At 41.3% G+C, this 15,205-nt stretch overlaps 1 protein-coding gene across 4 annotated transcripts in view; it reads left to right on the top strand.

Moving 5' to 3' along the window:
- Positions 1–12,702, top strand: part of UAP1 (UDP-N-acetylglucosamine pyrophosphorylase 1) — a 41,378-nt gene extending 28,676 nt beyond the window's left edge. For 2 of the 4 annotated variants that reach the window (XM_032319303.1, XM_032319301.1), the window contains exons 10-11: positions 2,612–2,678; positions 3,771–4,079. In XM_032319303.1, the coding sequence (XP_032175194.1) occupies positions 2,612–2,678; positions 3,771–3,863 (160 nt within the window). In that variant the 3' untranslated portion in view covers positions 3,864–4,079. Of the gene's footprint in view, positions 1–2,611; positions 2,679–3,770; positions 4,080–12,554 lie in introns of those variants that run through there. The other 2 variants (XM_032319302.1, XM_032319304.1) reach the window with 2 other exon arrangements.
- Positions 12,703–15,205: the final 2,503 nt, after the last annotated feature.

The raw sequence follows: 15,205 nt of genomic DNA, 5'->3' as shown, positions 1-15,205 counted from the left end.
ATCCGGCTGTCTCGGGCAAGACACAAAGTGTTTCAGACGTTCTTGTTTGTCTTCTCTTGCTTAGTCTGTACCCCTCGGTTCCCCTCATCCACTTCATTGTAGCCACCTGTAGACTAATTAAACAAATCAAAGTTTGGCCCCAAATGAGATCGCAGACTTAATTTCAGCAGGAACGATTTCTATCTCTAAGTGATGTCTTCGAGAGTAAAAAAAGATTATTGAAAAATGAGAAATGACAATGAAGTACTTTGTATAAAAGGGGGGAGAAACAGCTGGGAGATGATTCTCAAAGAGCGGAAGCAAGGATGCTGAGTTTTGACCAAGTGACATTATTTTTATTTTTTATCTCAGCACTTACAGACCAGTTAGTTACTGAAAGTCCACTTGGCTAAAGAATTGGGGGATAATATGTTATTGGTTTAAGTTGCGTGTCTTCGGAGATTTTGCATTTGGTGACAGTAGCTTCTGTCTTCCTTCTGGGTATCCAACTTTGTTTATTAAGAGTGACTTTCTTAGTTTCTTGCAGTATCTTGACGAGAAGTTATATTTTAGGTCAGCCCGGTGTTCCTTGGGTTCAAAACCACCTTCTGAGGGACTGGACTGTCTAGATCTTGTCAGTGGACTGGGTCCTTATTTTTCCCATTTGGTCTAATATGAGTCCAAGCTGCCCCAGAGAGTCTGGACCAGATTTCTTGAGCTCTTTTAGAATCTGACACATATCTGGGTAGATGTGTGGCACATCTCTAATTTGTCTCTTCTGCAGGTTAGTCCGTTACCTGTCTAGCCCGCCATAGTCCATTTATTCATTCAGCCGACAGACGTTTGTGGGTCTGCTCACGGACCTGCGCATGCTGCTGGTGTCTGGGTGCTAGAGTGGCTTTCACAAGAGAAGGCAGTCCTTTCTGACAGCCTGTTGGGAGGTCTAGATGCATGAAAGCCAAGTAACATCAGGCAGTATCTGTTTATGTGTTAATGTATGGTATAAATAACAATTTATTATGATTTAGGGGACAGTGACTTGGCAGATATCTATTAAATTTTTTTTTTATGAAGTAAATGAGAGTAGTCATTACAAAATACAACAGGGAAGGGAAGAAGGGGCTTGTGCCAGATCTTGGAAGATGGCTGTAATTTGGATAGTCCAGATTTTTCTTTGACCATAGTTGCACGTGACTTGGAATAATCCAAAGTATGCGCAGCTGGTCTGTTTTGAGTGGAAAGTAGTGGGATAAATAAGTGGGGGTAGGATATAGAGTACCTTGAATTTAAACTACCTAGTTCTGTTTAGAGAAGTTTGGGCGTCGCTAAACTTAGAAGCCCTGTGATTTTGTTGACTGCACCAAAGCCTCATGTTTGGTAAAACAAAGGAGAGCAATGGGTTGAAGCTGTAAGAGACTAATTGTTTGTTTGTTTGTTTTAAGAGAGAGAGTGGGGCAGGAGGGGAGGGGCAGAGGGAGATGGAGAATCTTAAGCGGGATTCAGCCGCCCAGCCAGCATGGAGCCCAATTCGGGGCTCTATCCCACGACCCCGAGTTCATGACCTGAGCTGAAATCAAGAGTTGGACACTCAACTGACTAAGCCACCCAAGCTCCCTGAGACTAGCTTTTGTGTGCTCTATACCCTACCAGTGGAAAAAGCTAGAGGTCTAGTGCCTTTATGCATATTAAAAACATTATTTATTGACTTCTATATTAAAAACTTAAAAACTTAGAGACTTTTAGAAACTCAGGATTGACTGGCCATGTATGTTAGAATGTGCCCTGGAGAGAGCAGATGGTGACTTTGGCCTTGCCTTTCCTTGGGTAGCATTTAGTCTTAGCTCTTTGAATAGAGACTTTGGTGAAAGTAGCAGAGAGGCACTTTGAAACCTTGAATAAATCAGCTCAGCTAATCTAGGAGGTGTGGGTTGTATAGAAAATATGTATTGGGAGATAACAGACCTTTAGAACAGTACTGTCCATAGAACTTCCTGTGGGGAAGGAAGTAATCTATGGCTATGCTGTCTGATTTGGCAGTTGCTGAGCACTTGAAATGTGGTTTTAATGACTGAGGAACTGAATTTTAAAATTTTTGTTCATTTAAAAATTCCTAATTAAGTTTAAGTAACCACATGTGGCTAGTGGCCAGTGTATTTTGGCCAGTGCAGCTTTAGAACATTTGTCCTTGAGCGTAAGTACTACTAGTACTTACGCTCAAGGTTGGGCCTAGGATTGACGGGAAATAGGAAGGGTTCACAGTACCTAGCAGTGGGCCTGAAGTGTAGTTTATATTCCATAAATAGTCCATCCCTTATCACATTAGAAGTTGGAAATGATAAAAGATGAGATGCGCATTAGCAGATAAGTCTATCAATATAGGTGAAGTGCTTTGAAGACCTACTGGTATTTATTGGCCCTTGCCCCAAATAGTGTCATCTGGACCAGGACAAATTCATGCCGACTTAATCCGCAGGGAATTTGGTGACCATCAGGGTAGAGGCTATACTGTTCGTCTAACTGGGAGAATTTGATTATCTATCTGCAAGCTGCTCAGAGGAAAGTGATGGTCTGTACTTTCATTCTGGCAATAACGTGAGAAGCAAAACCTTTAACATGCTTCTTTTTTTCTTAGCTTGAAGGATGCCAATGATGTACCAATTCAGTGTGAAATCTCCCCACTTATCTCCTATGCTGGAGAGGTAAGTTTGATTTGCTTGTTTCCCTCTTTTTTTTTAAATGATAGGATCTGGAGACTGTTTCATATCTAAGTAGAGTTGCCTATTTCCCAGTCCTCTGCCCTGCTTATCTTGGGAATGAGCAAAGCAGTTCATTTGTTCTGAATTTTTCTCTTTGAGAATTCCTGTTATGGCTTTGCATCTGTCCCACAAGTGGTTAGTTGCCACGAATAGAGTGTTTCGTAATTTAATCCATTTCACTGACACATCAAAATGCAATGGTCTTTCCAAAAAAAAAAAAATCAGCCTTGTGTTTTAGATAAATCAGCCACCTCTTTTTTTTTTTTTTTAAATTGAAATACAGTTGACCCACAATATTAATTTCAGGTGCACAACATAGTGACTCACCAAGTCTACACATTCTGTGCTAACCATGAGTGTAGCTACCATCTGTCACCATACAATGCTATTACAATGTTACTGACTTTATATATTCTCTATGCTGTGCCCTTTGTCCCCATGACTTACTCATTCCATACCCAGAAGCCTCTGCCTGCCATGTTCCTTCACCCATTTTGCCCGTTCCCTTAACCCCTCCCCGCCACCATCAGATTGTTCTCTGTATTTGTGGGTTGTCTGACTTTTGAAAACGGGGTCATTTTTCCTCTCAGAGGGTTATTTTGTTCATATACTTGGTACTCTCACTTTTAAAACTGGGAGATTTAGGGGTTACTCTTCTAATATGGAATATTTTTTCTGGAGATCCTTGTCAGATTGCTTAATTTCAGCATCAGAGACAGCCGCATTGCTTAGGAAGAAACTCTATTGGGTGATGCTGATCAGAAGAATGACTCACATTGTATTAACTTTAGAAATTATAATCAGAGTAATTTTCCTTTCTTTGTTGTTTGCTTTATGATTCTATAAATTGGTCATTAAGCCCAGTTTAAAAAGTATATGAAATAGATTTTTATTGACTTTCAGATTCTACATTTACACCCAACTTTTTGGCATCTGTGCTTTCTATCTTTATTCTGGTCACGAAGACCAGCCTTGTAGGACTAGTGCCCACGAATTTTCTAGCTGTGTTTCGTTTCATTTCACCTGTTCTTTCAGGGAATAGAAAGCTACGTGGCAGATAAAGAATTCCATGCACCTTTAATCATTGATGAGAATGGAGTCCACGAGCTGGTGAAGAATGGTGTATGAACCAGAAACCAAGTTCACCACAGTGAGAATAGCTTTTATTTTTGATAGACCAACTGTGAACCTCAGGACCTCTCCTGCAATACTCGTGTTTGAATAGCCACAGGGTTTCACCTTGCTTGTTGAACTCTTAAAACTACTCCATACTCCCCAAGATCCAGATGACCGAGCTTCAGAAGGCATTTTTATGATTCTTAACTCATTGAAGGTCTTATTTATATTTTTTAATTGTATGATTTTTTTTTTCCAAGCCAAGGAAAACATTGGCCATCCAGGAAATTTCCTACTATACCCTTCCTGGGTATAGTTAAGGTGTTCAACATCACTGTACTTAGAGCTGGAAACATTTGTTCTTGAAGTTGTACATAGTAATAATATGTCCTTGTTTGTGTGTGTCGAAAGGTTTCTATGGTACTAAAAGTTTGTTTTATTTTATCAAAAATTAAATTTTTTTAAGAAAATAATTGGATGGTAAAATAAACATTTCTTCTTGTCTCTGGAGTGTCATTTGTACCTTGAGGAAATTATTCCACTAGGAAATAAGAAACTTGGGAGAAACTTTGAGATAGTATAAGAAACCAAACTGGCGCTCCAGGGAAATGATGGCCCCACAGGTCTTGAACGAATCCCTATATTTGGACGTTAGCCTCCTATCGCTTTGTAACAGTGGCTCTGAACCAGAGATTATAGGCCCCTGCAAGAGGCATTTCGCAATGTCACAACCAAGACGGGGGGACGGTGGTTCTGACGTGTAACGAGAGAGGCCAGGGACGATCCTAGACATCTGTGGTGCAGAGGGCGGTCTCCCGTAGCGAAGAATTCTCTGGCCCACACTGTCAGTGCTGTTAAGGTTGAGAAACCTTGTTTTGTATCATTGGTTTATTCTCTCACCCCAATATGTGGTGGCACTTAGGAATTCTGAAGAGCAAAGTTCTGGCATTTCCCCAGGCAAGTGAATCACTCCCACTTCAGGTTTTCTTTGTTCATCTAGAGGATGAAAAAACAGAGTGGGGGGGGCGGGGTTTCCTTAAAGTATGTGCCGTAGGTCGTTGCCATTAGTAAGGGTACTCCATGTCCAAAAACAGAGTTTCCATGAAGATATTGAGTTTTATAAGTGCATTTTATATAGCATTTAAGTGTTGACCAAAGCATAACATTTAATATCTGGATAAATGAAAAATTCTAAAAATCATGTCTCGAGAAGAAATTAGCCAGTTTTATCTTTCACTGACCAGGTGTCCCTAGATGGAATGTTACAGGTGGGTGTTTCTTCTCTAAAAGTATAAATTTTAAGGGTCACTTTTTTAAAAAGTATGATATTTGCACCTACCTAAATCTATTTTTTGTGCTAAGGTGTAGGTGGCGTGTCCAGCACATTTTCTCTTTTATTTCAGTAGCAGCCCGGGTTGCTGCTCTCGTCCCTGCCCTTGCTCAAAAAGACGTGGGGGTTTGGGTCCCCGTCAGAGCAAGCTCCAAGTGGATCGCGAGGACAGAACCCCAGGGTCGTAGCACCTGAGCGGGCCGCTTCGTCTCCTTTTTCTGGACCTCCCTCTGCGGTCTCCCCCCTCCCCCCATCTTTAAGCTCCTGCCAGCACCAGGAAGGGGAGGCCGGGCGGTGTGGAGTGGGGGTTGTGGCTTCGCTGGAGAGGAGCGGCGGCCCAGGCACGTTGGGTCCAGTGAGGGTGGAGAGCCTGGGAGCCCGCGGCTGTGAAATTACGAGGTGGCAGCATGATGCACCTTCAGGAGTCCTTGTTAAACAACCGTTCTAATTCGGAAAATACAGAATTGGGTAAAATGGTTATAAAAGTATGAATTAGAATCATTTGACAACAGTGTGGTGGAGTTTATATGAGTTAGTAATCTCTTTGAGTCTGGTGGAAATCACCCTTTAAATGTGTCAGGAACCTCAGTTTCCCTCTGGCTTCTTGAAATTGATCCAGTTTTGACATCTATAAAGGAATTAATTAGGGACATTTACAGGAAGATGATCAAAAAGAATTTCATTTTCCAGTTTCTAGTCCTACTGTCCCCTAAAGTTTGGGCTGTTACTGGCGACAGTGTGGGTTCATTGCTAACCCCAGCTTGCTGTCTGCAGTGTTTCCTCTTGATGATTTGTCATGGTGTGGTCACATCCGCTATCCAGGTAAAACGAGGCAAGGAAAAACGCATAATCCAAGAGAGTGACTAAAACACCCGTCAGTCTGTTGGCTTGGAAGTCTGTTTTCCTACTGGCTAAGACTGTTGCTTTTGCACTTCATGGCCCTCTTGGGAGCCCCAGTTTAGGAAAGGCATGTTGGGAAGTGATGGGGTGAGTCAGCCCATGGGGGCTGATGCTGATCACATGTGCGGCACTGCGGGCACACAGCCCTCTCTTCCACAGCCTGCATTCTGGTTCAGGGGATAAAATGAACCCACTTAAACAAGGAAAAGATAATTTAGTACTAAAATGTAAGGAATCAAGTTCAGTGGAAGTTAAACAAAGGCTATCATTATGAACTGGAGTTCGGTAAAGCAGAACTTCTCTACAAAGAACCCTGTCATTTTCAGAGTAGAGCTACTACTATGCCTTTCTCAAATTAGGATCAGAGGTTTATGTTCTAACAGAAAAATGCACCTTAATAATTCTAACATGTGATATGAAAAACCATGTTTTGCTTATAGTAAGCGCTCGAATTATTGAGCTCTGATCTATTGGATTTGGTTGCCTTGAAGTCAGATGTGTATTGTGACTTACATATGGATTATTAAAGGGAGTCTGGTTGTTGTGGGGGAAGGGCTACTTAGCAGCATCGAAGCTGCCAGGTGTTGCCCAGGTTGTGGGATCAAGGAGCCGACCTGCAACAGTGATTTTCTGACTGTATCCCTCTGACTGGGTACATCAGTGTCACCGGAAACTTGTTAGAAACGCACATTTGCGGGATCCTTGCATCACACATTTGTGAGTGAGGCCTAGAAACTTGTGTTCACATGAACCCTCCAGGTGACTCTGATGCACACCAAAGTTGCTCTAAGAAGGCCAGCCAAAAGCTTCATGGATGTTACAAAAAAGAGAACATACATTAGAGGAAAAACAGGCCAGTGTTCCTGAAGCCAGGAATAGGGTGAGCCGGAAACCAAACAGGTGTGTCTTCTGTGAGCTTTACTCTTAGAAATGCCGAGGCCATGGCGCTGGCAGCGGCGAGATGAAGATGGCACCGGCAGGCGCTGAGCAGCACGGCTGGTGTTGCTGGCGCAGCAGTGTCTCAACCCTTCGGCGTCTCTGGGTCTCGTGGAGCAGTTAAACCAGCACTCCAGTTCTGGACATGGTGACCCTCCGTCTGGTGAAAGCCAGGGCAGCTAATTTTATAAACACTAGATGATTCCAGAGCACAGCTAGGAGTGAGAATCATGACTTGGTTTAGAAATCAGCAGCCAGGGATGAGGGGGAAAGGAGTTGGATGTGTTCTGGCTGTGAAAAATCAGACACGCTCCTCAAGCGCTTCACTTGAGGAACAGAGCACACACAGGGAAGGCGGCGGGGGCCTGCGCGTGCGCATTCTGGGGTGAGTCCATTTTGTAAAGACCTCAGACTGCAGAAAGAACCTCCCTAATTGGGCTCGTTCTAAATTGTATCCCCTCCGATTCATAGCATTTCCTACAGCTAGAGTGAGGGTGGTGTACGGGGAAAGAGAAAGTTAATGATTTGGCTTAAAAATAGGAATTTCAGGTTGAATGAGAAGTAAAAAGGAAAATGATGTGGTAAGGTGATGGCCTGATGGGTAGCTTTTTCCTCTGTATTTCATGAATTTTTGGATGATGCAGTCTTACTAATTTTATGATAAAAAGTTGTATTTTTCGTAAAGGCTCAAAGGATAAATAAACCAAGGGTAGTCACATTAACCAGTTAGGTGCAGCTGCAAGAGAACTTGGAGGTGAAACTCGCTATCGTGAGGTCGGGGTGGGGGGGCGGTGGGGCGCTGAGTACAGATGTACCTTCAGACAATGGAATGTAGACAGGGCAGTGTTGGAACAGGAGACGATGTAGTCTTATATGCTGTTATCTCTACCTTGGCTGATACTTAGAGTATCCTCAGTTGTGACCTATGATAATGTCTTAATTTGGAGGGATGTACAAAGCAAATACGCTATGGATTCAAGGTAATGCGCTTTGAGAGAAAGTCTTTCTGCAGGAGGTTTAACAGGAGTTCTCTGGTGGAATATATGAATCCAGGATTACGTTATACTCTCTTAAAGATGAGAGGCCTAAGAGGCTTGCCAAAAGTTCAGTGAGTCAGTGGTGACACCAAATATGTTTATATAGACAGTGTTTTCAAAGTTCTGAACCAAGTTAGAAGGACAACGTAAGAACAGAAAGTCTATTATTATAGTTTCATGACTCACTGTTTCCACATGAGCGCTCATTTCCATCTCGGTGATTCTACTTCTCAGGAAGTGTTCCTTCTCAGGTTTTCTTCTACTGGGCAAGTTTTGTTTGGTTCTACAAAATGATATGTAGAACTCATAATGTACATATTTTACACTGCAAAACAGAGTAACATAGGTGATGTGTAGGACATAGAAATGAGGCTTGATAAATTTTCTTTTAAAGTTTAAAATTTCTCCTAATTCATATACTTCTAAAAGGTCTGAAATTCGACAAAAAGAGTAAATCTCATGAACATAACAGAATGAGTATCAAGTAGAAGATAACTGTGGCCAATATCTTAGGGCCCTTAACCATGGGCCAGGTACTGCTTGAAGCACTTTATCTGCATCGTCTCATTTAATCCTTATTACTTCCTATGAGGTGTGAACTTCTCTTGTCTAGTCCAAACTAGTAAAAAGCTGAGCTGGAAAATTGAACCCAAAGTCTGAATCCAGAGACCTGTTCTTTTTTATTTTTTTTACTTAAAAATTTAAAATATATACAGTAGTAGAGAACATAATAATGACCTGTTCTAACAGTTAACATTGGCTAATCCTGTTTCATTTCATTCGCACCTCCAGTGCCCCCATGGAGTTACTTTAATCAATTCTGTGTGTTGGATGTAATACTGCAGTACACATCTAAGATAGAATCGTGTGTATGTGTGTTTGTAGACAACCTGAAATCCTTAACAAGTAATGATCCTTGCACATCCTCTGCCCTGCACTGAATGTGTGTTACCCACCGCCACCCTGCCCCATTCTTACGTTGAACTCTAACCCTCAGTGGGCTATTGGGAGGTCATGAAGGTGGAGTCCTCATAAATGGAATCAGTGTCTTTATAAAAGAGACCCAGAGAGCTTCGTTAATTGTTTCCACCACTTGACACGACAAGATGACGACTGTCTATCTGTGAACCAGGAAGCAGACGTTCACCAGACACCAGATCTGCCAGTGCTGTGATCTTGGGCTTCCCAGCCTCCAGAACTGGGAGAAATAAAGTTCTGTTTAGGAGTCACTCAGTCTGTGTTGTTTTTGTTACAGCAGCCTGAATGGACTCAGAAATCATCGAATAAGATCCAGCAAGTGTTCAAATGTCCCCGAGTTCACGTACATCTCTTTTTAATATTGATCCATTTGAATCAGGTTTTAAAGTCGACATGTTGCCTTGACTCTTCTTTCTCTTAAATGTTTTTTAACCTGTGCGGGTCCTCCCTCTCTCTATATGTACTTATTTATTTGGGAAAACTGGTAATTCTTCCAGTCTTGTCTTACAGATTTTGGATTTCATTTCCATGTTAACAATTTCCTCTATTTTCCGTATTTCTTGAAGACTAGGTGCATCTGAGGCTTGATCAGATTCAGGTTCACTTTTTTCCCCATAAAAACCCTTTATAGATGGTTCTGTGTATTTCCTACTGAATCTCACTAGAAGGCATGTAAGTGTCTTGGTGAAATGAAGGGTTTTTTTTTAAAAGTTTTTATTTATGTATTTGAAAGAGCGAGCACGGAGGGGAGAAGCAGAGGGGGAAGCAGGCTCCCCGCTGAGCGGGGAGCCCAACATGGGGCTCAGTCCCAGGACCCTGAGATCATGACCCGATGCAAAGGCAGATGCTTAACTGACTGAGCCACTAAGGCGCCCCGATTGGCGTTCTTAATGTAGGCCTGATCCAGCCATCATCAAGTCCCCACCAACCTTTCCATCTGGTGTCTTAGCGACTCCTGAGCCCCGGTTCCAAGATGCCTTATTTCATTAGGGTCTGAAAAATGAGATTTTCCTATCACTTTCTTTTGTATTTATTAGCAAGCATTCTTTATAAAGAAACACTTCCATCAATTGTTTGATTAGCTAGGACAGCAGAAGCAGAATAAATGCTTGAATGTTTCCTTTTACCAGTTTCCAGAATAATGTGCTCTGCCCCGGCAGTCTTCAAAGGTGGCCAGTGAAGTCCTGCCTAATCCTGAATATTATTATGAGCTCAGTGATTCTTCAAAGCTATGTTTGATGTGTTTCCATCCATTACAGACATTATTAGTTTTGGCTGGTGAACCCCTCCGATTTGGCTCCTGTGTCCCTTCTGACATAACTCTAGTATTCCTTTGTAGCTTCTTTGCCATCTGATGTGACAAAATGTCTCAGGATCAACTTGAACATTTCCAGACCTACCCTAGACAAATTTTTTTTTAATACAGTTTAGATATTTTATACAATATATTTATTAACTAATTTATTGTGACACATTTACTTTTTTCACTTTATTTTCATTTTCACTTGCAATGAAAATTTAGATTTTTAAATCCAAACTTGTGTGATGAAGTCTGCACTCTAGGACCACAGGGCTGAGATCTCATTCTAGAAAGATCCAGTCCTCTGAGTTGAAAGTGTAAATAATGACTGAAGTCAGGGGATGCGCCAGGAGTCTGTCTCTGGGAACCATGGTATCCACACTCTTCTCTCCATGTTCCCAGACTCTGTGATTCAACCTAGTGCAGTGGACAATTGCTGCAGACTTCAAATGAGACTGCAAGCACTTTCAAGAGAGAGGTACTCAGTGGTGCCCACACTGGAAAGAAGTCCAGCTTGCCAAAGGAATCCATTTCTCCAAGAAGCTTTGTTCCTTATGGTATTTAGATGCTATAATCTGGACACTAGGAATCTTTATTGCTAGAGGTTTTAGGCCTTTTTAGAGGACTGAGCTTGAAAATACATCTTGTTTGTTTTGAAAAAAAAAATGATGCAAGTTTATACTGGTTAATTCCAGTTTTTAAAAATAAGATACTTCTTTGGGTCTATGTTTATGACTCTTTTTGTCCTAAGCTGAAAATCTTGGTTCCTAATGATCAATGTAATTGTTTATTTTCCAAGATTTTATTTATTTGAGAGAGGGGGATTGTTTGGAGGAGAGGCAGAGGGAGAAGCAGACTCTCCGCTGAGCAGGGAGCCTGATGATGTGGGGCTCAATCCCAGGACCCTGAGATCATGACCTGAATCAAAGGCAGATGCTTAACCTACTGAGCTACCCAGGTGTCTCTGTAATTATTTATGTTTAGAATATTACCGTGATGGTTAATTTTGTGTATCAACTTGGCTGGACCATGGTGCTCATGTATTTTGTCAAGCATTATTCTGGATGTTTCTGTGGGGGTCTTTTGGGTAAGTTTAACATTCAAATTGTTGGGTTTTGAATAAAGCAAATTAGTCTTCACTGTGTAGATGGGCCTTGTCCAATCAGTTGAAGACATTAGTAAAACAAAGACTGACTTCTCTTGGTCAAGAAGGATTTCTTGTCTTAACAGATGGCCTTTGAACTTGAAATGCAATATTGGCTCTTCCCTGGGTCTCCAGCCTGCTGGACTACACTACAGATTTTAGCCTTAACCCGTCCTCACAGGAGTTAATTCCTTAAAGTAAATTTCTACATACCCACATCCTTTTGGTTCTGTTTCTCTGGAGTTTAAGAGAAACTTACTGGAACTTCCATTTCTAATGAAGGATGGAATAAACAGAGACTAGATTTGCTGCTCCCATCTGGAACAACTGATAAACCAGATAAAATAAATGAAACAGTGGTACTGAAGACATCAGACATCAGGCAATGAAGGTCTGTGATCCCTGGAAGACAGGGCACAAATGAAGTAAGCCCTGTGGTTGTCGTGAGTTGCTTCCTGTAGAGAATTTTTAGGTCATACCGCAACACAGAGGAACCAGGAAATATTTGGCCGTCTCCTTGAGTTGAGAGGATGGAGTTTGGGGAAGCCAAGGTGGCTAGAATTCTTAGGGTATCATACTAGAGGAGAGAGGTGCTTGAAAAGGCTGGAGGTCTCCAAAAGCACCCCTTAGAATATTCAGTTGAATATGAACTACATATATGTGTGTAAAGAAACTATTTGATTCCACATACAAGTAAAATCATGTGACATTTGTCTTTTTCTGTCTGAATTGTTGAATGACTAAATGGTGCACTAAAAATGGGATATTGTGTGTCAGCTCTACTTCAATATAAAAACAGAAAATAAATGGTGAAAAGCAAAACACTTGAGGCTGAAGAAAGAACTGTCTGAAAAGACTGAATAGTGTCGGGAGTGGAAAGCCTCATAATTCCCAGGTGTTGGAATAGAGTACCAAGAAGGGACCTGCCTAGACTAAATGCAATTCCTGTCTGACCTAGCAAAGCCTAAAGACAAGACCTGAAAGGATCAAACGGTTTCTGTGTAATTTAATGGTGTCTGTATTATTATTTATTTTTTTATTGCTACATACTACACATTTATTTTCTTATGGTTTCTAGGGATTAGTAATCCATGGAATGCTTTAGCTGGATGGTTGTGGCTCAAACTCTCCTGAGGCTGCAAGAACGCAGAAGATTCAGTGTTGTTCAGATGTAAATTCTCCCCAAATTGATCTGTAGATTCAACTTAATCCCAATCATTGTCCATCCTAGCAGCCTTTTTTTTTTTTTTCCAGAAATGAACAAGAAGATTTTGTTTTTATAAGATTTTATTTATTGGGGCGCCTGGGTGGCTCAGTGGGTTAAAGCCTCTGCCTTCGGCTCAGGTCATGATCCCAGGGTGCTGGGATCGAGCCCCACATTGGGCTCTCTGCTAGGCAGGGAGCCTGCTTCCCTTCCCCTCTCTCTGCCTCTCTCTGCCTACCTGTGATCTCTGCCTGTCAAATGAATAAATAAAATCTTAAAAAAGTATAAAAAAGAGATTTTATTTATTCATTTGACAGAGAGATCACAAGTAGGCAGAGAGGCAGGCAGAGAGAGAGGGGGGAAACAGGCTCCTTGCTGAGCAGAGAGCCTGATGTAGGACTCCATCCCAGGACCCTGAGATCACGACCTGAGCCAAAGGCAGAGGCTTAACCCACTAAGCCACCCAGGCGCCCCGAACAAGAAGATTTTAAAGTATATACGGAAATATAAAACCTCAACAACTTTGAAGAGGAAGAATAAAGGTGGCGAATGGATAACTGACTCTAAGACTTACTCTAAAGCTACAGTAATCAAGACAGTATGGTAATGACGACAAGGTAGACAAATAGTCAATAGGACAGAATAAAGTCTAGAAATAGACTTCATATATAGTCAGTCGATTTCCAATGAAGTGCTGAGGCATTTCAATGGAGAAAGAATAGTCTTTTTTTAATAAATCACCCTGGAAAAATTAGTATCCATAAGTCAAAAAGGTGAACTTTTATCTCTTCTTCATCCTATATATTAAAATCAACTCAAAATGGATCAAAGATCTAAATATAACACCCCAAATTTTGAAACTTCTAGAAGAAAACAGAAGGAAATCTTGTGATCTCTGGTTAGACCAAAATTTCTTAGCTATAGTACCAAAAGCATAGTCCATAGAAGAAAAAGATAAAAATTTATTAAAACTAAGAACTTGTGTTCTTTGACAGGCAGAGAATGAAAACACAAACCATAGATCATTAGAGAAGGTTTACAAGTCACATATCTGGCAAGAACTTGTTCCCAGAATACATAAAGAACTCTCAAAACTCAATAATAAGAAAACAGCCTAATTTTAAAAATGATAAAAAGCTTGAACAGATAGTACACTAAGATATATTATTGATAGCCAACAAGCACATGAAAAGGTGCTGCGCATCATTAGTTATTAGGCAAGTGGAAATGAAAACCATAATGGGGTCCCATGACACATCTATTAGAATGAGAAGAACTGACCATACCAACAGTTGGCAAGGATGTGGAACCCTTCTACGCTGCTGGTGCCAATATAAATGGTGCCACCATGTTGGAAAATAGTTAAGTAGGTTCTTAAAAATCTACACATAAATTAAGCCTATTGCCTAGGAATAATGTTGGAAGAGAGAAGTCAGACCCAAAGAGTACGTACTATACTGTTCCATTTACCTATGATGATCAAGAATTAGCAAAATTAGTGTGATGAAGAAGGTCAGAAGAGTATTATCTACAGAAGGCATATCTATTGAGTTAAGAGTACAAGGGAGCCTACTGAGTGCTGGAAATGCTCTATATTTTGACAAGTGGTGGTTATAGATGGGCATGTATTTGTAAGAATTCAAGCCGAACCCTTAAGATTTGTTCATTTCACTCTTTGAATTTATACATCAAGAAGAAAAATATTTTTCAAGAAGAAAAATAGGAGAATTTTATTCTCCTGTATATTTTGAGGTTTTAAAATACATTTAAAAATACTCCACTGATCAAAGAGAAAGTTTAAATAACTTCCCTGTGACTCCATAACTTAGTAGGTGGCACAGTAGGGATTAAAATCCCAACTCAATCTGACTCTAAAATCCAGACTTTTACTTACTTTGCTCTGCTTCCTGGCCCTCCTCCTCCGGACCGCAACAACATTCTGAAAAATGCCGTATCCGCCAGCTATAGCTTTTGAAGGAGAAGAGGAATGACATGGTCGTGTGCTGCATCTTCCGCTCTCAGGACGGAGGAGGAATGGGAACAGCTGATAGAACAGAGGGGGAGCAGTTGCTTTCAGTGAACTTCACAATTAGCAATTCAAGTGAAAGGCAACTTGGTAGGAGATTGGCTGGGCCGGCAGCCCCAAAGGAGGAAGGGTCATAAGCACCGAGAGAGAGAGAGAGAGAGAGAGAGAGAGAGAGAGAGAGAGAGAGCCGATGATGATCAGGACCAGATGGCTGTCACCAGAGCCATGCTCAAGTCAGTGTGAGACAAGGGAATCACAACAAGGTTATGCAACACCAACCCCAAATCAGTCCATGTTCTTGAGCCTACGCTACATTTCCTCTTTATTTATAGGAATGTGTGTGTGTGTGTATGTGTGTGTTTGCAGGGAATACCAGAGCAATTCTGGGAATAACTAATCAACAGTCGAATTGGGCTATATTTAGATAAGCGTAATTGTTTCAGTGGAAAACTTCTTCTCATACAGTTCTCTCTCCCTGTACTGTGCTCTCAGCACACAT

Source organism: Mustela erminea, chromosome 17 (genome assembly GCF_009829155.1).
Source record: "Mustela erminea isolate mMusErm1 chromosome 17, mMusErm1.Pri, whole genome shotgun sequence".
Classification (NCBI taxonomy): Eukaryota; Metazoa; Chordata; class Mammalia; order Carnivora; family Mustelidae; genus Mustela; species Mustela erminea.
This window is presented reverse-complemented; position numbering and strand designations above follow the sequence as displayed.